Below are 23,263 nucleotides of genomic sequence, written 5' to 3' on the forward strand. Positions count from 1 at the left end.
ATTTTGGCAGTGTAGGTTTTCTCATCTGTCTGTTGGCAAAATAACTCAAAAGGTTAAGGACAGACTTTGATCAATTTTCAGGAATTCTAAAGTATGGAACAAGGTGAGCCGTTTTTCCACATGGATCCAGGAACCTTTAGAGGTATATTTACTATGGGGAATCAAACCATTATTCTGTTAGAGCATCTAACTCAAGAAATCTGCCCACTATTGTTGGTAAATGAAATTTAAATAAATAGATAAAATAAGACAAAATAAAATAAAATTGCAATGGCTTGGAGGAACTCTGGGGTCTTATAGTTAAGAATATTATCAAATTAGACGCAAATAGCATTAAACATTTTCTTTAAAAAAACAAAACTGAACATCCACAGGGATTGGTTGTTTGCGGCTCGGGACACTAGAGAGCGCCATACACCTGACTCCATCACGGACGCACGCAGACCATCACATAAGCGGAATGCTGTTATCAGTAAACACAATATATAATTTATAATAATCAGAAACACCACGGGGCACTCATTTAATATGCATTTACACGTATAAAAAGTTATACAAAAACGGCACAACAAGTCTTCATTCATTTAAGGATGTGGACCGTTTCCCGTGCTGTGGCCAATATAATAAACGCTTAAAAACTGATGGTGTCATTCACAAACAAATATAAAGGCCGTACTTAAATTTAAACAGGATTAAAACACCTTTTATTTTTTTCCAGTCTGTATTAAAAGTCCCGTGCTTTTTACTGTAAGCATTTGTGGCTGTAAAACAGCAATGCTGAAGATCACCGAGTCAAATGATCTCAGCTAGGCCGCATTTATTGTTTTCTCAACCTAACTATGGGTCTTATCCCGCCCAGAGAAACAGTAAAAATGATGGATGATCATTTCAGCCAATGAGAATTCCGCATGCTGCCGGCTCGGGAAAAGATGCACCAATCAGCTTTGGGTAGCATCGGAGGAGGCACGCTTTCTACGCTTTCTCTAGCAAGAAGTTAGTTCCTGCTCTTCCCTGGCCGTTTCCTGTAATCGTACAGTGTTGTGAGACGGAGAAAGCCATGTGTGTCGATGCAAAGGTAAATTTAGCACCCCGAAATTATTACTGCGGGAGTTGGGGCAGTGGTTATGATGGTTATTTTCAGGTATTTTTTACCGAAAATCAGACGGAGAACAAGCGAAACAGCATTGCGGCCTAACCTGTGTCTGAACGTTGACGGGCGATGGTTATTGTGGCACGTTGCTTTGGTTTGGTCCGGTTTGTTGATGAGATAGAAGGAGTCCGGCAGACTGAATGGTCTGTAGTAAATGACGGAGTAGGAAACTTACCACCCGAAACACATAATATGTTATGTTTATGAGCCTCAGTCTGTTTTTGGTGGCTCACACGCTTTTGTAATCGACACATTTTGGACGCGAGAGAAGCTAATGCTAATGTAAGAAAGACTGCAACACGACCGGAGGAAAGCATCGTACCTGTCCAGCATCAGTACCCTCCTTGTCTTGACTCCACTACAGACTGGTCTCATTCACAAAATTTATTGTGGGTTCAGGTGTCTTTATTTGTACCCGTAAGTAGATTTATTGTACAGCATTTTCAGGTTTAGTGTCACAGAAGATAATAAATAAAATAGACACATAAACAGTGATTCTGACATTCCCAATGGCTTACAAAGTCAAAAATCAATAAATAGTTACATTAATAGATAAAAATGATTTCAAATCCTAAAATTTATTAAGAAGGACTGCTGCATATTAAACAAAACTCTTCCAATAAAGTACCTGGCACCTGGAACCTGCATCCTGATGGGAGAAGGTGAAACTCCACAAATAAAGGATGGGAGTCACAACTCACTATATTAGAGGCTTTACTGTACCTGCCTGGTGTACAGGGCCTCAAGACTCGGTTGAGGTTCACCAATCAGCCTACTGGACCATTTAATAATCTGACTGACTTTATTTCTGTCCTTCAGAGACAAATGATCAAACCAGTTGACAAATTATGTATGATATTCTGAAAGTTTGTTTCTTTATTTTGTTTTTCAAACCTTTTTAGAATAACTTTGAAAGCATGTTTGGATAATGTTGTAAGTTAAACCATACATACAAAACTATCATAGTTCGAGTTTTCATCTGTTATTTTGTTCTTTTGAGAAAAAAAAACCAAACAAAAAAAACATAGTAAATTAGTATTTTGAGGCAGCTTTTCTGTGAGTTAAATGCACACTCTCAGATGCTAAGGTTAAAATAAGTGTATATAATGACTTGAGTAAATTATATTCATATTAGGATCCAGACTTATCTGAATTATATTAGACATCAGACAGACAGGAGAGAGTAAAGTACAAACAGAAGTGCTTACAAGGTTGTCTTTGTCTTTTAGTCCCACTTTCTCTCCTATTTCTAAACAACATGTTGACAATAAAACCAGTCAGAACTTCTGCTCTCAGAACATTGTGCCAATTATAATTTTTCTTTTCTTTTTGCAGCTTTTTCCATAAAAGTTGAGAAGAATTGGACAAACTACATATAGCTTCCATCTCGGAGTCTTCTTCACATTGTGCCCGTCTCCCTGAGTGGAGTGGGCAAGATGGCAGATCCCATTATGGACCTCTTTGAGGACACGCCCCTTTTTAACCTGGATGCCCTACCCGATGACTCCTTCTCTCAGGGTTCTTCAGATCCTGTAGAAGAAGCTCTAAAGCTGGCTTTAGGCCAGGTGGATCCACCAGCTGAGCCAGAGTCTGCCCCTGAACTCACAGTCAACACAAACCTTGGTGTTCCTGTAGCTGCTCCTGCCATCCCAGACCCTGGTCTTGTTCAAGTTGCCTCGCAGCAGCCAGTGTCAGTGGCGACTGCTCAGACTGTTTCTGTGGCTGCTTCTGCCGTGACCCCAGCCCCTGTTCCCACCCCCGCTGATACCATACCTCAGTTACAAGCCCAGACTACCATACCCATTGCCAGCAACACCAGTGGAGCAGCAGGTAGCACTGTCTTGCTGAGCTCACCTCTGACTGTTTCTAGTCCTCCGGCTACCACTACCACAGTCACCACACAGCAGCTTGCACAGATAACTCACCAGCTTACTCCCCAACAGCTGGCTGCTATCACACAGCAAGCTGGTGGTAAAATTGTCATTCTCAAAGGACCCCAGGGTCAGGCCCAGGTGCTGCAGACTGTATCAGGAACCACACCTCAGACAAGTGGCAAGGTCATCCGTGTGTTGTCAGGCACTCCACTTAAACCTGGCATGTCCATACTGCAGGGGGGGGCAGTATTGAATCAGGTGAGCCCAGGACAAGCCCAAGTTAAGGTGGGAACGGCAGGAGTACAAAGGCTGCTGCAGTCCCCCAATGGGCCAGTGAAACAGGTGTTGCTCACATCCATGCCTCAGCAGGTACAGCAAACACAAGGCCAGCCAGTTCAGGTACAGATTCCAGCCCAAGCCCAGATGGCTCAGGGCCAGACTACAGTTCAAGTCCAACCCCAGGCCCAGGCTGCCCAGATACAATCGCAAGGCCAAGGTGCTCAGATCCAAGTCCAGCCCCAAGGCCAAGCAACTCAGATCCAGGTCCAGGGTCAGGTGCAACTCCAGCAAGCCATGCAGACGCAGTCACAGGTAAGCATCAACGTGTCTCACTGTCATTACACATGATGCTTTGAATGAGTCTGCAGTAGTGTGTTTGCTGTAATGAGTCCTAATCTGTTGTCACTCTAGGGGGGTGAAGCAAAGCGCATCACCCTGGTTCTCCAACAGCCCTCTCAGACTGGCTCTGCTGCGCCATTGGGTCAAGCTGTTACAACTCAACAGCAGGTTACACAGGTCCAGCAGGTTCAGACTGCTCAAGGGGCCCAACAGCAGCAAGCACAGGCCCCTGCTCGACTCGTGCTGGGTCAGCTCCCTGGTGGCAAACTGGTACTCCAGGGTAGCCAGCTAGCAGCCCTAACCCAGGCTCGGGCTGCAGGTCAGCCTGGAGGGCAGCCCAAAGTCCTCACAATTCAGCTGCAAGTGCAACAGCAGCCCAACCAACAAGGCGGAGTAAAGGTGAGAAACAATCGTAAGAGCATAAAAGAACTTAAGCATTGCAGATAAAGCACTAAAACAAAGTAGTCTGCTCAGCAATGTCATGGTTATTTGCTGATTTAATTATTTCTTGGTCTCAAAAGCATTGGTTTCAAATCTGATAAATAACTGTTACTTATACTGTTATAGCACACATAACAAAAGACAAACTGCTTTAGTTTATCTAGGACACTTCAGTCCAAAAAAACAAACAAAAACTTCATAGCTATGCTAACTAGCAGTATTTGTTCATTTAATTCATTAGCTCAAGGACTTTTATAGTTTGAATCAGTATTTGGGAACATGTGATGTTTTGAAGTGACTGAGATGCTTTTGCAAAGACTGCAGATAAGTCATGAGTCTGGATTTTGAGATTTCTGCATGTACTTGTTATGAATATAGCATTGCCCTAAATACCTTTTTTTTTTTGGATGTGCCCATAACAGGGTTACACACATGATTAGTAACCTTATGTTATATTTTGCTAGCATGCAGGTAAGACTGCTCACCTGTGTTGTAATTTATGATGCATTCAGTTTACTTGTCTTAGAATCATTAATACACATTAATAATGTCTATTGGTTTTCATTAGGGCTGGGCAATATGACAGTGTATATCTTTTGGACAATAGAAAATCATTTCATATGTGGCTCTATTTTTTTATGCCATTATAAGGCGCTTTATTGCAGTATTTTACGTCAAGATGCACTTTACAGCATGCACACAGCAATATATAAACAAACATGGAAAAAGACGTGTTTCAGAGCAGGATAATTCACTAAAAGATGACTTGCCAACCAAAACTGATGAAGTTGTTCATAAAAGAGGGAAAATTTCTGTTGCATGGATGCGGTTTAGATATGAAATGACCGAAGTGGAACCGACAACAGACTAGCTCACAGTCCCGACAACGGACTCTGACTCAACTAACTAATTTTATCACCTGCACAATAATCAGGACAAAGAATACAGAATTAAGAATAGAGTCAATGAGCAAAAGCAGCGTCAAGTGATGGTGAAAGATCTCATAATTTACCCGTGAAACGTCATATGGCCATAGTTCCCGCAGATGGAAGATCACTGCTGCTGTTACCAAGCACATCTGACAAATAACTGATGACTGACACAAAATTACACAAAAAATTGTATATAATTATGTATATTGTTATGTAAATTTAAAATGAGCTATATTGTGAAATGAGATTTTAGTCATATCGCCCAGCCCTAGTTTTTATTTTATGGATTTTTGAAAATTTTTGTGACAGTGCATCTATAGATCTTCCATAGACATGAGATTTTACTGGTTTGGGTTTAAAATCAGCATTATTTTGTCAGTGTTTTTAAATTCATTGTTGCTCTAAGTTGTCACAAATTGGGTGTGTCGCTGCAGTATTATATAGTTTTACATAACAAATCTCTTTAATGCAATCAAATCGATCTCTTGACTGTTAATTTGTATTCAGAAATATAATTCAGGGTACTGTTTAGTTCAGAATATTATGGCTCAGGACCAGACTACAGTCCAAGTCCTACCCCAAGCCCACGCTGCCAAGATACAATCCTCACTCAAGCTATGTGAGGTTTAACTAAGCTTGGATAGGAAGAGGAAAACTAAAGCATTACATTGTGAGATTAATGGATATAAAACATTTTTATCTTAATAGTCATAAACTTATTAAATTTTCAAATGAATATCTAAACATTCAAAGGAATTTTGGATTTATTTATATAATGCTACTCAGCTCCTGTATTGAAATACACTTTTCATTCTCATTGATGTTTAATATTATCCTTCCTTTAAATTAATATTAATTCTCTTAAATTAATATGGCTGCAGTTTTTGAGACTGTTATGCTGTGTTCAATTTGACTCGGAAGTTGAAACCGGGAATAACATCATAATTGAGCTGAAAGCGTTCACGTTGACAAAATTGGAGAACTTGGAAAACCAACATTAGCAGTTGTTCCTAATGTTAGCAGAGACACTACTTTCAACACTTTTATTTGGTGTATTGGACATGCACACATTTTGTAAACCCAATGTCTGTTTAGAAGTTAAAAAGTGTAACTTCTAAATTTAATTCCTGCACAGTTAAACAAGTTCATTCACACTTATTTGTATGTTTACTTTTTATTTCACTCACTGTTGGTGCATCGGGTAGCCATCTTTACTTGATATCTCGGGCTACGTGGGTCTGCTCTGAATTTCCAAGTAAGATTTCTGACTTCAGGGGGCATTGACGTTGTATTTCTGACTGGGAACTCGGAAAATCTGACTCCTGAGTCCAAATTGAATGCAGCATAGTTTATATGTTCAGAACATAGTTTAAATGTGTGTTTAACTTGGCTTAGCGCACAGTTTAATAAGGAAAAAGAAAGGTCCCAGATTTTATTTGACCTGTTTTCATGTAAAAAAATATCCTGATAAAAATGAATTATTTAATACTATTGATATTATACTTGATAAGATACCAAACATGAAGAGTCTTTGGAAAATATTTTCTTCAAAAGATCCAAAACAGATTCGTTTTCTACCTTTTTTTTTAAAAAAAAAAAAAAAAAAAAAAATTGTTTTCAAAGAAGCTTTAATACGTTGTCTCTTTCATGGTAACAGTACCAGCTGGTATCAGGAGCTGGCAACACTGGCAGCCCTCAGGTGTTGCAGATATCCCAGGGCCAAGGAGGGCAGAGAGTTGCTTTACCTCTCAAAATGCTCCTACAGCCACAGGTAACCCTTCACATTCGCATGCATATTTGCATCCATTAGAGCACTGTGTTGTGTTTTTAATACACGAGAATGCTTACAAAAAGATTTTACGTTTCCTCTCTTACAGACAAGTTCAGCCTCATCTTCTGGCGGCGCAGTCTCTGTGGTAAAGGTGATCAACTCTTCGACTGCAGGTCCTTCTGCAACAACCACCACTCCTTCCCAGGCCATCCGCATTACCAAGGCTCCTGGTGAGTCTGCATCTGTGCGACGTGTGGAGATTCTTTGCAAGCAGGAGAAAGCAAACCGTATAGTGGCTGAAGCCATTGCTCGGGCCAAAGCACGCGGTGAGAAGAACCTGCCCAGAGTCCTGAATCAGGATGAACTTCCAAGCACACAGACCTCTCCAGAAATTGGAGGTACTGTGACTGTGGTGTCAGCTGCAAAGAAAAAAAGCAGCGGAGGATCAAGCAAAAAGAAGAGTTCTGTATCTGGTGGATTGGTCTCAAGAATCGCTGTTGGGGCTGACAAAAAGGGCAAAGTGAAGGCACTGGGAGGAACAACTGCAGTGGCTGGTGGCACAGTCATATCTGTACCTGGGAACAAGAGCAAAAGCAAGACTAAAGCAAAGTAAGATGAAGTAAAATTGCTTTCTGTTTGGAAATGGAGCTTTTTAAAAAGCCCCATTTCTTTCTTTACCAGTGCTTCCTTCTGTTTATATCTTTCCTGTGTCCTTCCACTTCCTCCTGGCAGCACTATTACTTTAGTGGGGGCAAAGAAAAGAAAGAGGAACGCTTCCTCGGACCACTCTGATGGGGAATTGAGCCCTGCCTCGCCTGCAACACTGGAGGATGACATGATTACGGTACACATACATGCAATGAGTTTGCATTAGTGCATGTTTTTGTGATTCGAGTGCCACAAATCCTGAGTTCTTTTAATGAACATATGCCAAGTTTGACTGTCTTTGACAAATCAGACAGATGCTGGTTGTCCTAGTTGACAGTGCTGTGACAAATGCGACATAGGAACATTTATAGCTAAAAATTCTGGGAGTTGCATTTTTGGGCTTTAACGCCCCAGTTCTTCCAAATTGTGTTGGATAACGAGGTCAGACGGCGGCGTTTTAGTTTGGAGAAACCCTAACTATGAAGAAAGCATCATATGAGTTGAGATTGGGATGAATGTAGCTCAGTTAGAGGTTTCATCAGTATCTGTACTTCTTTATAAAGTACTATTTAGTCTCTAGAAGAGTATGTATCCTAAGAAGTGAGGGATTTTTGAGTGTGTGAATAAGAAAAGGAGGCTTTTATAGAAAATGACTGAGTGGTCAACAAAAAAAACACAGTCCATCTGGTATTTTTAACCACATACATGGGGTGTCGTGCAAGAAAACAATCTAAGATGCCTTTAATTTACACTCACTTTCTTTTGGCCAGAAGAGGCGCTCCAGTCGTGTGGTGAAGAGGAAGAAATACACCGAAGACCTGGATATCAAAATAACAGATGACGAGGATGAGCAGGAAGATGTGGATGTTACTACGACTGCTGCAGCTGTGGCCTCCATCAGCGGAGGGGCGGCGGCGCAGCTGAAGCAGGAGGTGGAACTTGATGGTGATGGACTGCCCAGTATGCAGTTCTTTGTGGTGGGTCTCATTTGTGACTGTTTCCTTTTCTCTGAAGACACTGAATAAATAACTTGATCTTTAAATGTGGCGTTGTTTATGTAAGGCGAAAGACGTGTTTGAGTTTGACAAACTTTTCTGCATCATGACTGTATTTTACAGGAAAATCCAAGTGAGGAAGATGCTGCCATTGTAGACAAAGTTCTGTCTATGAGGATAACCAAGAAAGAGGTATGTGTTTTATTTATTTATATCACCATCCAAAAGTTAATATGTTTGATTATTTGGTATATTTGTGAATTGCCCATTAAGATCTCTTCGTTTTTGTTTTTTGTTTTTTTTTTCTAGGTGTTGCCAGGCCAGTATACCAATGTTGAGGAATTCTTTGTAAAATATAAGAATTAGTAAGTTTAATTACGTCATTGAACAAACTGAGTCTCAGCACTTTTAATACCTCAATGGGTGAGCTTGCAAACAAATATGATTACAAATGCGCTCTCGTTCTCAGTTCGTACTTACACTGTGAGTGGGCCAGTTTGAATCAGCTGGAAAAGGACAAGAGGATCCATCAGAAGATCAAGAGGTTCAAGACCAAGCATGCACAGATGAGACACTTGTTCCAGGAGGTGAGCAGGAGGCAGATTCTGACACCTTGTATTGTAGGCAGTTGCTCAGATAGCTGAAGTGGACCATAACACGTTCTCTGCAGGATGAAGAACCTTTTAACCCTGACTATGTGGAGGTGGACAGGATCCTTGATGTGTCCCACAGTGTGGACAAAGACAATGGCGAGGTCAGAGATGAGTATCATGTGGAAATTGTTGTATTTGACCTTTTTTCTTTCATGATTTAGCATTTTTGCAGACAAAAAGCTTGCGTTAAAACAGCTTGAATGCTCTTCTCATTGACCTCCAGCCTGTTATCTACTACCTGGTGAAGTGGTGCTCTCTGCCTTATGAGGATGCCACATGGGAACTAAAAGAGGATGTTGATGAGGGCAAAGTTGAGGAGTTCAGCAAAATCCAGAACAGACAACCTCGTCTGAAGAGAACAGTAAGTAGTAAAAGAAAAGTTGGCTTGTCGCACTATCGGGTATTTTAAACCGTATTTCATATTAGCTCATCCCAAAATTATGTTTGAAAAATGTCTATTTAGATTTTTGACTGAAATGAAAAACATTTCTGGCTTTGTTTTACCATTTTAAAATTTGATTTTGTGTTGCATTTAGTCTGAAGTTGTTTGTGAGCTTTTGTGAAACCAGTAAGAACATTTTACCATCCCATCCATTTAACTGGTAACATGTGGAAAAGCTCTGTTTAACTTCTTTTCACAACCTGTTTTTGGTCTCCGGTGAATTGTTGTCAGAGAAACTGTCAGCATTATCTCACCGAGGTTCTTTTTACTTTGTCTAAACGCAGCTTTTAAGAGCATCAAAACAATAGCTAACAAAAAATGAATGACAGAATGCTGTCACAGGTTTATGGACATTACTGGTATATAGCTTATCTCTTAAAAAGGGTTATGAAGCCTTGAATGTACAAGTTGCAACAAGTTATATTTCAGTGTGAATTAATCCATAAGAGAAACTAGGTCTTTTTTTTAATTTAATTTTTTTTTTTACCTATTTATTTATTTCCATTTATTCAATTTAAGAAGTCAGAATAAATATAAACAAATATATAAATATAAACAAATTTGCCATCTTTGTTTAGCTGTTTTTGGTTTTTTCTTCATTGGTTCTTACTTACCTCTCTTCAGGTGAGACCTCAAGCCAATTCATGGAAAAAGTTGGAGGAGACCAGAGAGTACAAGAATGGCAACACATTGAGAGAGTATCAACTGGAAGGAGTCAACTGGCTTCTCTTCAACTGGTATAACAGGTATTTATAACACACACACACACACTGCTGGGTTACAGTTTATGGTCATTAATGGCTAAATGAACTTTGACGTGGTTTGCTTTGCTGGGTAAAGTACTCAAACCTGTAATTAAAGTGGTAACGGTATAAACTTTAGTCACAATTTAAGTTTAATTTTAATTCAAGATAAATGAGTGGTTCTCATTAAAAATAAATGTAAGATGAAGAGTGAACACACGACACAGCAACTTGAAGAAAGAATTGTTTATTATAGTCAGCTAAATGGGAAAAATATCTCATTAATCCCCCCAAAAAATGATGTGAGTATATTATATGTGAGTACTTTTCCAAGGATTCAGGATGCTCACAAGTTTCTCGTCTTTCAGGCAGAACTGCATCCTGGCAGATGAGATGGGCCTGGGGAAGACCATCCAGTCCATCGTGCTGCTGTCGGAGGTGTATGCTGCTGGTGTTCAAGGCCCTTTCTTAGTTATCGCTCCTTTGTCCACCATCACCAACTGGGAGAGGGAGTTCTCCACATGGACCCACATGAATGCCATTGTCTACCATGGCAGCCTGGCGAGCCGACAGATGATCCAGCAGTATGAGATGTACTGCAAAGATGACAAGGTGCACTTTTTGATTTGAGATTGTAACTAATTAACATAAGTTATGTTAAACGTCTCCAATGAAAATAATAATTCTGTGTACAGGGACATCTGATCCCCGGTGCATACAAGTTTGATGCCCTCATCACAACTTTTGAGATGGTGTTGTCAGATTGTCCGGAACTGAGGGAGATCGCTTGGCGTTGTGTAATCATTGACGAGGCTCACCGCCTTAAAAATCGCAACTGCAAGCTGTTGGACAGCTTGAAGATGCTTGACCTTGTGAGTGGGCCATAGCTGATGATACTTTGTACCTGTTTAATGTGATAAAATATACATGTGTGTTTGTCTTTTTACTATAATTTGTGGTTTTTCTCAGGAACACAAAGTGCTGTTGACTGGCACTCCTCTTCAGAACACTGTGGAGGAACTCTTCAGCCTGCTTCATTTCCTGGAGCCGGCTCAGTTTCCCTCTGAAATTGAATTTCTCAGAGACTTTGGAGACCTCAAAACAGAGGAACAGGTGTGAAATCCAGTCAGATTCACACACATGCACAAAGCCTTTCACTGTTTTTGTGATGTGATAACATTTGTGTGGCTGGTTTTGAACAAGTACTCTTTGACCTGATCCTGCAGGTTCAGAAACTGCAGGCAATCTTAAAACCCATGATGTTGCGAAGACTCAAGGAGGATGTGGAGAAGAACTTGGCACCCAAGCAGGAGACCATCATTGAGGTCAGTCTTTACGATACTTTGTTTCTTCAATCTTTCTCAAGAAAACTGTGAGTCAAGTTCTTCTCTAAAGGATTTAGGCTTGATTAATATTTTAAATCGTGGATTGGATGTTAAGATTTAATTCATTAGAGAACCTGCAGCGAGATGCACCAGGTTGTTTTGAGACTTTAAAAAAAAAACAACAACAAATAAATTCTAATTTCTTATTAGGTTGAGTTGACTGATGTCCAAAAGAAGTACTACAGGGCCATTCTGGAGAGGAACTTTAGTTTCCTGAGTTTGGGGGCAAACAGTAACAGCAATGTTCCCAACCTGCTCAACACAATGATGGAGCTCCGCAAGTGCTGCAACCACCCCTACCTCATCAACGGTACTGTGATGTTTTTAATCTTGTGCTACCTAAAGTGACTGAGTTTTTATGTTAGCATTTATCGCTGGCGCTAAAATCGGTCGTTGCTGAGAACAGCAGACTGAGATCATGTTAGTCATGGTTTTTGAGCTGTATGTTATTTAGCTATGCAGGGACCTCCAAAAACAACTGATCTAAATGTTGTGCTGCTCATAATGATCCTATTAATGGCAACTTTAGATCATATAATGTAAACATTAACTTCACCAGGCTGATATACAATAAAAACTTTGTTCTCTCTGTTCAGGTGCGGAAGAGAAGATCGTAGCAGAGTTGCGGCAGGTGTACGACCCCCTAGCCCCTGACTTTCATTTGCAGGCCTTAATTCGGTCGGCTGGAAAACTGGTGCTACTGGACAAGTTGCTGCCTCGTCTCAAGGCTGGTGGCCACAAAGTGCTCATCTTCTCTCAGATGGTGCGCTGTTTAGATATTCTGGAGGACTACCTCATCAACAAGAGGTATTTCAGTCTTATTTTGTGAATTTTGGTTTGAGTGTTTAATAAAACATCATCTGTTTGAAGCCTTTAGTAAAAAATTTGCCGCATGATTCTTCATGTCTCGTCTGTATCATGTCTTTTCTTTCACAGATACCTTTATGAGCGAATCGATGGCAGAGTTCGTGGAAACTTGCGACAGGCTGCCATTGATCGCTTTAGCAAACCTGACTCGGATCGCTTTGTCTTCCTGCTGTGTACTCGTGCCGGCGGCCTTGGCATAAACCTCACCGCTGCAGACACTTGTATCATTTTTGATTCTGACTGGAACCCTCAGAATGACCTTCAGGTACAAGATTTTACTTTATAATAAACTCATAATTTGCAACCATCCCGATCCCTTTATGTGAACAGCTTCATGTTTTTCTTTGAACTCTCTTTTGTTCTTAATCCAGGCCCAAGCACGATGTCATCGTATTGGCCAGTCAAAGGCAGTGAAGGTCTACCGACTCATCACCAGAAATTCCTATGAGAGGGAGATGCTGGACAAAGCTAGTCTGAAACTTGGTCTGGACCGTGCGGTCCTGCAAAGCATGAGCGGCAACAAAGACAGTAACGTCAACGGGGTAATAATAAAGGAAAAAAAAAAACTCAAAACCAAGCAGCTTATATGCATTCTGGATCACTTGTGTAAATGGTTTTATGTCATCTGGAACAGATCCAGCAGTTCTCTAAGAAAGAGATAGAGGATCTTCTAAGGAAAGGAGCTTATGCTGCCATCATGGATGAGAATGACGAGGGCAGTCGATTCTGCGAGGAGGATATTGACCAGATCCTACAACGAAGAGCAACCACCATCACGATTGAGAGTGAGGGGAAGGGTTCCACGTTCTCCAAAGCCAGCTTCGTGGCCTCTGAGAACCGCAGTGACATCGCCCTTGATGACCCCGAATTCTGGCAGAAGTGGGCTAAGAAAGCCGACATAGACGTGGATTCCATGAATCGGAAGGTAGTGCTTTATTTTTGAAGACAAGTCATCTTAGTTAAATATGATCTACTTAGCTCCATCTGCTGCATGGAGAATCGCTAAGCCGACTACTTGAACTAATTCCTCTTTTACTTCCAGAACACTCTTGTGATTGACACGCCGAGAATTCGTAAGCAGACTCGACAGTTCTCCAGTTTACGTGGTGAAGGTGGAGACGTGTCTGACCTAGACAGCGACGATGAGTATCCACCTGCAAATTCTAGACATTCACGTGCCTCTCGCCGCTCCGACCGCCACAGCGGAGGGGGTTACGGACGCACCGACTGCTTCAGAGTGGAGAAACACCTGCTTGTTTACGGGTATGTCAGCGGTGTTAGCCATACATCTTCATTTCATTGTGTGGTGTCCTCTGTATGAATCTCGCTTACCCGTTTATCTTTTCAGGTGGGGTCGCTGGAGGGATATCTTGTCTCATGCCAGGTGTAAGAGGCGCCTGAGTGAACGTGACGTAGAGACCATCTGTCGTGTCATCCTAGTTTTTTGTCTGCTCCACTATCGCGGAGATGAGAACATAAAGAGTTTTATCTGGGAGCTCATCACACCACCAGAGAACGGACGCGAACCTCAAACACTACTTAACCACTCTGGTAGGAAGCTGCGTCCAGATTCTCTCGCAAAAGTCTTAAATCAAATTTAGGCTTTTTTAGACAGAAGAGCGCAGAAGAAAAATTCTCTCTTCTTTGTCAACCTGATACTTATCAAAGAACTTGTATGCCAAGTAAACATTTGCCTGTGTTTTTTTGCCTCTCTAGGCCTGTCTATTCCCGTTCCAAGAGGCAGGAAGGGGAAGAGAGTAAAGGCCCAGAGTACATTTGATGTTCAGAAGGTGGAGTGGATCCGTAAGTACAATCCTGACACGCTGTTGCTCGATGACAGCTATCGCAAACATCTCAAGCACCAGTGCAACAAGTATGTGAAACCCACTCAGTTGTTTCTTTATAAATAGGCAGTTTCATTTGCGGTTCAGCATTAAAACCTCTCCTCTCTCCTCAGGGTGTTGCTGAGGGTGCGTATGCTCTACTACCTGAAACAGGAAGTGATTGGCGACCATGCTGATTCTGTCCTAAAAGGGGCTGACATCAGGTATTTTAATGCTCTCCGCTGTGCTTAGTGTTAAACGTGTGCAGTCACTCATGCTCATTCCTCCAGTTTACTGTGATGTACAAAGCCAATACGCTGAGACTTTTTCTTTTTTCTTTTTCCAGGGATGTTGATATCTGGATGCCAGAGATGGAGCAGCAGGAAGTGCCTGCAGCGTGGTGGGACTCAGACGCTGATCGCTCACTGCTTGCTGGTGTATTCAAACATGGTAGGCTAAACTCGGGGGCGGTTTGAACAGTGGCATTTGCATGTTTTCCACGTGTGTGCATGGGTTTTCTCCGATTACGTCTGCTCCCTACCATTGTCCAGAGACATGTGTGTTAAATTCATTGCAGAGATGTAAGTCAGATGTTAAGTTTCTTTGGATAAAAGCATTGGCCAAATGATTTTAGAATAGAATATTTAATTAATTTTAGTCTATTTTTATGAACCAAATAGAGTCTGCTTGTCTTCTGTTATGTCTGCGATAAATCTTTTAACAGACTTTGTTTTATTTCTCCTTTTCCAGGTTATGAGATGTACACTACCATGCGAGCTGATCCCTGCCTCTGCTTCGTAGAGAGAGTTGGTCGGCCTGATGATAAGGCCATTGATGCTGAGCAGCACACTGGTGATGCCGAGCTGGGAGATGAGTAAGTTACACTCGCTTTCAGAGCCAATTGACCCATAAGATCCCAGCGTAACATGTGAAGCAAACAGTTTCTGAGACATTTGGAGTCACTTTTTGGTAAAAACTTTGTACAAAATCCTGTGAAACACAGTCAGATTTTTTTCTTCTGCCCTTTAATGGACACCAGAAAGCAGAAGATTACACTGTAAGAACTTAAAGTAGAACTATTATGTGCATTTCAGGCTAATTTATTTTTATTTCTGAGACCAGAAGTGCTGGGATTGATCGAGTTATTGTTACAAATCGCTTTATTTACTTCAGACCAACCCTCTCCGTAGGCTGTCAGATCAGCCTGTTGGCAAAATGAGTGGATTGAGACTCTTCCACATTAAGCCCCGCCTCCCGCCATTGCACTATGTCGGGAGCGCGCACCGCACCTGCTTTCGCCGTCATTGTAACATCTCATAATCAGAAGGATTAGGCTCATATAAACTCAATAAAAAAAAATTAAAAAAAATACAATGTCAGCACATAGCATACAGTCCTACATGTTGGAACCTGAATCAGACCCTGAAAACGAAGTGGAAAACAGCAACCCACAGCAACGAATGCAGCAGGATGTCTCTCTTTGGTAAACTCACCAGCCATCGTTGGAAATAACTTTATCCCACGTTTTCCACCCGCCTGATGTATTTGTACATGCCCTTGTTAACCAGTAGAAGGTAACCAATCACCGAACCTTATCCCCCGGGACGTCACAAGGATTTCCAGGAAGAAAAAACTTTCTAAAAAAAGTGTGTTTTTCGTCGCCATGGAAACCGAACGGAGAGAGTTTTGGAACTCAAACTCAAACATGCGTTTAGGTGATAAAAAACAGTGCCGTTCACATGTCTGATGAGGATTCAACACTGTAACACTTCTTTAAAAGCTCAGAACACTTGAAATACCATAATAGCACCCCTTTAAACTTATTAAATATTAGTTTGTTACAGGTACAAATGAAGACCTGATTAAAATATTGGACCTTTTTTTGGATCTTTAAGGATTCAAATGTATTGCGTTTTTGTTTCCAAGATTGCGAGAAATTACGTTTTTGGGACACTGAGGCCTTAATAATAATGAATATTTTAAAGTTGAGAGAGAAGATAGTTGCACCAACATTAACATGACAGATGGTAAATGGACTTGTACTTATATAGCGCTTTTCCAGTCATGTTGACCACTCAAAGTACTTGACACTGCATGGAAGATTCACACACACTCATACCCTGGGTGATCAGATGGTTGATATCCTGCTATACAACTATACATGGTTAGCATGCAGGCAGCAGTTACAAAACAAGGAGTCTCTTTTTTTACAGTTTAAGATTATTTGGGAAACTTATTGTCGATTTGAGATATCTGACACTTGACTTTCTTGGAGCCATCTGGACGAGTTTCGACTGAATTCTGATGTCTAAATTATTCAGCAACTTGCTAGCATTGTTGACAATTTAAACCTGTTTCCTCATGAAGTAGTCAGCGTTGTTACAGAAGAGCTATGGAGCACATTGGGATGTCCTCACCAGAAAGTAATACATGCAAATGCATGATTAATAATGATGTTGTGGAATTCTGAGGCAATGTGTATATAATTACCCAGAAGAAATATTGGTTGTTTTTTTTCCCCCTCATTATTAATTTAATCAGTTGAAACTGTACTCACTAGTAAGGCTGAATAGGATTTACGGTGCTGTAACATGTTTGTACCTGCTTCTTCCACTGGATGCAGTCTCTGTTAATGTGACGAGTTGCACGTGTGTAGAAATGTTCAGACATAAATGAAAAACCAAGAGCTCTCAGTTCTGTACTGTTAAAGTGAGAAAGTTTTTGTTCTTTCCTAATCTTGTTGACACATTATGTCACTTTGTCTCCTTTCCTGCTTGATTGTGTTTTGTTTGTATTGTGCAGTGCCGACTATGATAAGTACTCAGAGGATCCGGAGTTCAAGCCCGCTTCAAGACACACCAAAGATCTTTTCGAAGAGGTACAAACCTGTATTCACTTCTTGTGGCACTGACCATTGTGCATAGATAAGGTTGAATTTTTATAAGTATATGTATGTGTATATATATATATATATATATATATATATATATACACATACATATATATATATATATATATATATATATATATATAAATGCAATATCTTTTACTTTGACAGCCTGATTCTATGAACGTGGACGATGAGATCACTGTGGAAGACAAAGCAGGACCAGTGATCACAGAGAGTGTAACCAGCCAAAGCGGCGTGTGCGATTGGCCCTCCAGCTCATCACTAACAGCACGGATGCGACGGCTGATAACGGCTTACCAGCGCAGCTACAGGCAGGAGCAGCTGAAGATCGAAGCTGAGGCTAAGGGGGACCGCAGGCGCAGGCGGTGCGAACAGGCCAGCAAACTGAAGGAAATTGCACGACAGCAACGACAGCAAAGGTGTTGTATTATACTGGAACTAATCACCCTGGATAATCTCAGTTTTAGAAACAAAGTGTTAGACATAAAACCCTTTCCACGCCTCAACTCCTTGTCTGGTATTGATGTTTTTAGGTGGACACGTAGAGAGGAGTGTGATTTCTACCGCGTGGTATCAACATTTGGAGTGGAGAAGATGAAGAAGGAGCCAGGTCTTCCAGAGAGCGGAGACCATGAGTATGACTGGACCCGTTTCCGTACTTTTGCTCGTCTGGATAAAAAAACTGACGAAAGCCTCAGCCGATACTTCCGCTCCTTTGTTGCCATGTGTCGCAGGGTGTGCAACCTCCAGCTTGGCCGCGATGAAGGTATTTAATAGTGTTATTAACTCATTCTCCACCAGCTTACTTGCTTCATTTTTGTGTGTGTGACACTCAGCCACCTTTCAGGTGATGCCTCCTGTTCCCTTCATGTCCTCTCAACCGTCTTTTGCTTTCTTCTTACTCAGATCCATCAGAGCTTTCTCAGACTGTGGCCCCCATCACTGAGGAACGTGCGTCACGTACCCTTTATCGCATCAGCCTCCTGCGTCGCCTTCGTGAGCGCGTCCTCCCCCACCCCTCCCTGGAGGAGCGTCTGGCTCTGGCACCATCCAGCTCTGAGCTGCCTGCTTGGTGGATTATACCGGAGCACGATCGTCAGCTCATGCTTGGCGCTGCGCTGCATGGCGTCAGTCGCACAGAGCTCTCGATCTTCTCTGACCCACAGTTCACTTTTAGTACTGCCCGTGAAGAGTTTATCCAGAACCAGCAGGCCCCACCCCCACCTCCTCCTCCACCACCCGCACCCCAAATGCCACCCATCATGACACTCGGCCAGCCCAAATACGAGCTGGATGTACCTGGAGTAAAGGAGGAAACGGATGAAAGTGCACAGCTGCTTGGAATCAGCGCTGAGCTGCAGAGTACACCCTTAAGTCACCATGGCGGCAAAGTGCGAGGTCAGGGCTGGAACTTCAAGAGGAGCCGGGAAAGGGGAGAGAGAACCGAGGGAGGAAGGAAGGGGGAGGGTGGGTCTGATTCAGATTCAGACTCAGATTCAGGCTCATCCTCTTCGGATCGATCCGGTGGCAGTGATGACAGCGGAGAGAGTGAAGAAGAGGTGGAAGGAGGTGAGTTCACGGTTACTGAGAAAAATGCTGACTCTTGCAAAAAAAAAAAAAAAAAAAAAAAAGAAATCCACATCCTCTTATTGTGTTTGCACCTCTTTTTGTTCTCTCAGGAGGAATGAAGGTGGGAGACATGGATGAAGATAACAGTCTGCTCTCCATGACTCTGTCTCAGGATGGCATTCCTCCCCCTGATCCTCTCAGAGTTGACTGGCCCAAGGTGAATAAATCACTCAACATGTCTGGACTTGATGCTGTTTGAAAGCAAAACCATGTCTTCTTCTCTCTTTGTGATGAATAACTTGTATATGATGTCTTTCTCTCAGGATCGTGTGCTGATCAACCGCCTGGAGAATCTGTGTACCCTTGTGCTGAGTGGTCAGTGGCCCTCGGGACGGCGTTACGTGCCCGAAGCGCACCTCAACCCTCCGAGCTCAGAGCTGGTGGGAGATGAGATGGCCTACACAAGGGTCATCCGTAAACCCAGCAGCGCTCCTAGCGGCCTTGGACCAGATGGAGAAGATGGAGAGTTTACAGTAAAACTCCTCAAGGTGAGAAAACAGTGGAAAATTTGACTGTTTGTTGGAGGCAGAAAACTGAAATTTGGTTTTCTGGTGATTGTTTTGGCAAACTAAATCCGTTTGCTTGTTTGAAAGAAGGAACTTCAAGATTTTTAACATGTTTTTATGCTTCAAAACATTGTTGACTTCAGCTGTGATGTAGTTTATTTCTGTGTTAAGAAGAGTGTTTTTTATCGTGCCAGGAGGAAGGCCTGAAGCTGACTTTCTCTAAGCAAGCCCTGATGCCCAATGGGTCGGGGGGAGAGAGCAGTGGTCGCAAAAAGCGCAAGGACCAAGAGGTACACACTTATCTCTGTTCCTCTAGCACCTCTCCTGGATTATATGTTGTTTGCTCTTTTTTTTTTCCCTTTTTTCTCATGTAGATGTCAGACCTAGACGGACTCCATGATGCACTGGAACGTGCTCCTCGACGAAGGGACCCTCCCACATGGTTGAAGGAAAACCCTGACTATGAGGTGGAAGGAGACATGCTGGAGGTAAAAAATAGATTAGCGGCCAATAAAGCCAACTCATAATGCTTCTCAAAATTCAGTTCAGTGCTAACTGTTTCAGCTTTGTGATTATTTTTCTTTCTTTTATTCAGCTTCTTGTGAACAGAAGCAAGAGGAAGAGGAGAAGGAGGGCAGATAAAGCCCCCACAGGCACTGAGAAGGTTAAAATCATTAACATGAGGACAGGAAAGAAGGTGAGTCATAGTTCAACTAAACTGATTTACTGTGTTTGTGTGTGTGTGTGTTTTCCCCTATTAACTAACATTCAAACATGTTTCTAGGTTGGAGCTGCTTTCTGTCCGATGCTACAGGACCTGAGGGAGTATCTGGAGGAGAATCCTGATAATGCAGTTGCACCTGAGTGGTCTGAAACCGTTCGAAACTCGGTATGGAAAATACCTGCTGTAAAGTTTTCTGCCTTTGATTTTGTTTGCTTACTGATGTGATTTTTAGTGCACATCAATAAATCTATTGTAAGGAAATCACATGACAACCCCCCACCCCCCCCCCCCTTTTTTTTTTAATTATTTTTTTTAAAAAAAATATATTTATTTTGTCAAAGTGCAGAACGACTAATTGTGCTATATTATTACAACCAGGCTGATTTTTATTTGTTTTTCTTGCAGGGCTTTCTGCCTGAATCCTTCTTCCACCGACTGCTGACCGAGCACTCTGAGATCCCGAAGAAAAGCCGCCGGCGTCATCACCACCACCATCATCATTACCACACTCCTGATCCCACGCCTGAAGACCCCAACTTGGACGAAGTTGAGGAGGAGACTTTGGTGTCAGATGGAGCCTACATGATGGATGAGGAGGACCTGGAAACTTCCCATCACTTCCTTACCAGCCCGGACTTTGACATTAAGATGGAGGGAGCTGACAGCCTTTCCCAAGGTGACAGCTCAGATGACAGCTCAGATCAAGAAGCCCTATTGGACGATGTCATTATAACACGGAAGGACTCCGACTCCTCATCAAGCTCAGAGGACTGATTGAACCCCACTCCCCAAACACGTCTAATTTAGTCCCCTTTGAAAAACAAATCATATTATTCCTCAGTCATTTATTTTTACCATCATGTAATGGAATTATGGATGAATTTTGTTTTGTTTTTATGCTACTTTATTTTATTTAGGATTGTTTTTCCCATATAATGAGCAGGTTTGCACCCATCAGTTGTTTTTTTTCTATCACAGTTTTGTTATTTTTCTTTACCTGATCTTCCTCTCAAAAACCTCCTGAGAAAAATGGCAAAAACTGAGCGTTCTTTCTTGTCCACTCACCATTCTCTTCCTCTTCCATCCAAACCTACAACTTCCCATCACATTCCCAAGCGTGACCAAATGGGGACCCTTACTGTACAGATACTTTTCATATATACAAACCTCAAAGCTGGTCTTCTAGCGCTACATGTAACTGGACATGTGTACTGAGCAGAGCCAGATCCCACAATCCTCCAATCTAGTTTGGTCATCTTCTTTCCAAACGAGTATGTGAACTAAAGTGAGATCCAGGTTGTGGATGTACTGTTAGTGTTTTCACTCAATGGGAGGGGTGGGGGTTAAGAGGGAGGGACAGGGGAAAGTGGCATATTAGTTACTGAAGCAGTGGTAAGAGGAGGGGGGTGTACTGTACAATGTAGAGCTGGTCAGTCGTGTACTATGGTGCAAAGACAGCAGTGAATTACTATTCTTGTTTTATGACCTGACTGTATCTGTGATATGAATAACAGCAATCTACAGTGGAAAAAAAAAAGGTTTGTGTGTGTAATTGTGGCTTTTCCGAGACCAGAAGACTTACTCCTTTTCTAAACCGTTTTAAAAAGTGTTCTGATTACAGCATGTCAGGGTGCACGAGAGCTTTATCATCACCGTTTTAAACTCCTCACATCAATCAAATACTGTTCAGATGCAACATGTGCCTGCCACATGGAGGCTCTAAGAATTGAGACACATGATAAAATCTGTCATTAGAAATCGCTCGGTTGTGAAATGATGAAAGCGCTGACTGGTGTTTAAATGGTCTTATGATTTTTTCCTATAATGCCACAGTACCATGAGTAGCATTATTGTCAACTAGCCCCCTTTTTTTCCCTGACATGTAATAATGAATATATGAACTGGTTCCTGGATGAGACCCCAATTGTTACCACAGCAAATGCTATGCTAACTGGGATTATTCTTAAAATTAATATAGTTTTTAAACAAAGAAAACTTGCCAAAACTGGACTGTGTTTACAGAGGAAGGGTTAGATTGGTTTTGATCTAATTAATGTTGAGGGGAAACATTTTCCCATTGTTTAAAATGCCAATCAGAAGAGCTACCTCTTATGCAAATGTGATAATATAAAGTAATCATCTTAAATTATTTACAACTGTTTACTATTAGTTCACTATTAGACAAAGTGTCTGATCCTGATCGGTGAATTTAAAGTTATGATTTTGTCTTTAAAACAAGTCTGTCAGACACAACCAAATCTCATCATTTACAGACTGAGGGAAGGAAGATGGTGTCAAAAGTGTTTAAAATGGCAGTCTTTTTAAAAAAAAAACCAAAAAAAAAAAACCCTCCCATTTCATGTGTTGTGTGCCACAGAAGGCTGAATTTTGTCCCAGCAGACTAGAAATGGGCAAGTGGTGCGTCGGTCATAGTGATGTTAAGTTTGCATTCATGCCATATATTATGTTGAAAATGAAAGCTTTGAGATACAGATAAGTGCAGTGTTGATTTTAGGAAAATGATGAATGGGTATTTCCTCATTTAGGGGTCTTTCCCAGATCTTTGTTTGACCGAAGCCTAATTACCCTGTTGCAAGACAACACCAAGGGCCTAGTCGCTTTTCGAGTAACATGGGTCTTTTGTATGGAATGATAGGCTCATAAAATCTATCCAACAAATTATTACCTTTAATTTAGGAATTTTGACTGATTATAAAATTAATAGAGAATCTAGATCAGCACCATCCTCAACCAGTTTCTGAATTAATTTCACGGTGGTGCGTTTAAATTCCCTCTGGTGGCTGGTTGTAGTAGAAAAGCTGCTGAAATATATGTAATTTCACAGATATTTTTACTACAGTAACTTTTCCCAGCGGTTTTAAAAAAGGAAAGGAATGGAGAAAGGCAGGCCTAATGCATTCTCCCCCTCGAAACAGGCTTGGTTGGGAATAATTGTCTAATACCTTTTAAAAGTGCCATCCTTGGGTGGAGTTAACGCACTGAACATTTAACGTTGATAAAATGGCAACGCTATATATCGTTCATTTGAAAATGGTGATAATATTTAAAGAATACTAATAACAGTTGGTTTGTTAATTTGGAGTAAAACAACACAAATTGGCTATCAAAGACCAATGGATTGTCAGATATT

At 41.5% G+C, this 23,263-nt stretch overlaps 1 protein-coding gene across 2 annotated transcripts; it reads left to right on the top strand.

Annotated features, from left to right (window-relative positions):
- The first annotated feature begins 964 nt into the window (after positions 1-964).
- On the top strand, positions 965-21,334 carry chd8 (chromodomain helicase DNA binding protein 8). 2 transcript variants are annotated; one of them, XM_079243681.1, is made up of 39 exons: positions 965-1,075; positions 2,486-3,615; positions 3,715-4,041; positions 6,673-6,786; positions 6,893-7,395; positions 7,519-7,630; positions 8,205-8,411; positions 8,553-8,621; positions 8,739-8,794; positions 8,899-9,016; positions 9,100-9,183; positions 9,306-9,443; positions 10,149-10,270; positions 10,636-10,879; positions 10,963-11,139; positions 11,237-11,380; positions 11,494-11,592; positions 11,803-11,962; positions 12,249-12,459; positions 12,589-12,784; positions 12,891-13,061; positions 13,154-13,444; positions 13,562-13,782; positions 13,868-14,070; positions 14,236-14,392; positions 14,477-14,566; positions 14,689-14,792; positions 15,093-15,216; positions 17,145-17,220; positions 17,401-17,672; positions 17,787-18,019; positions 18,160-18,822; positions 18,933-19,039; positions 19,146-19,370; positions 19,583-19,678; positions 19,763-19,876; positions 19,984-20,085; positions 20,173-20,277; positions 20,518-21,334. In XM_079243681.1, exons 2-39 carry the CDS (start codon positions 2,587-2,589, stop codon positions 20,884-20,886), a joined length of 7,833 nt encoding a protein of 2,610 aa, XP_079099807.1. In that variant the 5' UTR covers positions 965-1,075; positions 2,486-2,586; the 3' UTR covers positions 20,887-21,334. The 2 variants fall into 2 exon arrangements, with proteins under 2 accessions (XP_079099807.1, XP_079099808.1); XM_079243682.1 differs by having other exon boundaries at positions 8,208-8,411.
- The last annotated feature ends 1,929 nt before the right edge of the window (positions 21,335-23,263 follow it).

The sequence above is a fragment of the Telmatherina bonti genome (genome assembly GCF_933228915.1).
Source record: "Telmatherina bonti genome assembly, chromosome: 7".
Lineage (NCBI taxonomy): Eukaryota > Metazoa > Chordata > Actinopteri > Atheriniformes > Telmatherinidae > Telmatherina > Telmatherina bonti.

What these genes read in the sequence shown, in the direction of transcription:
- chd8 (XM_079243681.1), top strand. Translation starts at nt 2,587, where the DNA reads ATGGCAGATCCCATTATGGACCTCTTTGAGGACACGCCCCTTTTTAAC. An exon ending in TGTACTGCAAAGATGACAAG is followed by an intron (nt 10,880 to 10,962) that starts GTGCACTTTTTG and finishes TTCTGTGTACAG; the next exon opens with GGACATCTGATCCCCGGTGC. An exon ending in AAACACCTGCTTGTTTACGG is followed by an intron (nt 13,783 to 13,867) that starts GTATGTCAGCGG and finishes TTATCTTTTCAG; the next exon opens with GTGGGGTCGCTGGAGGGATA.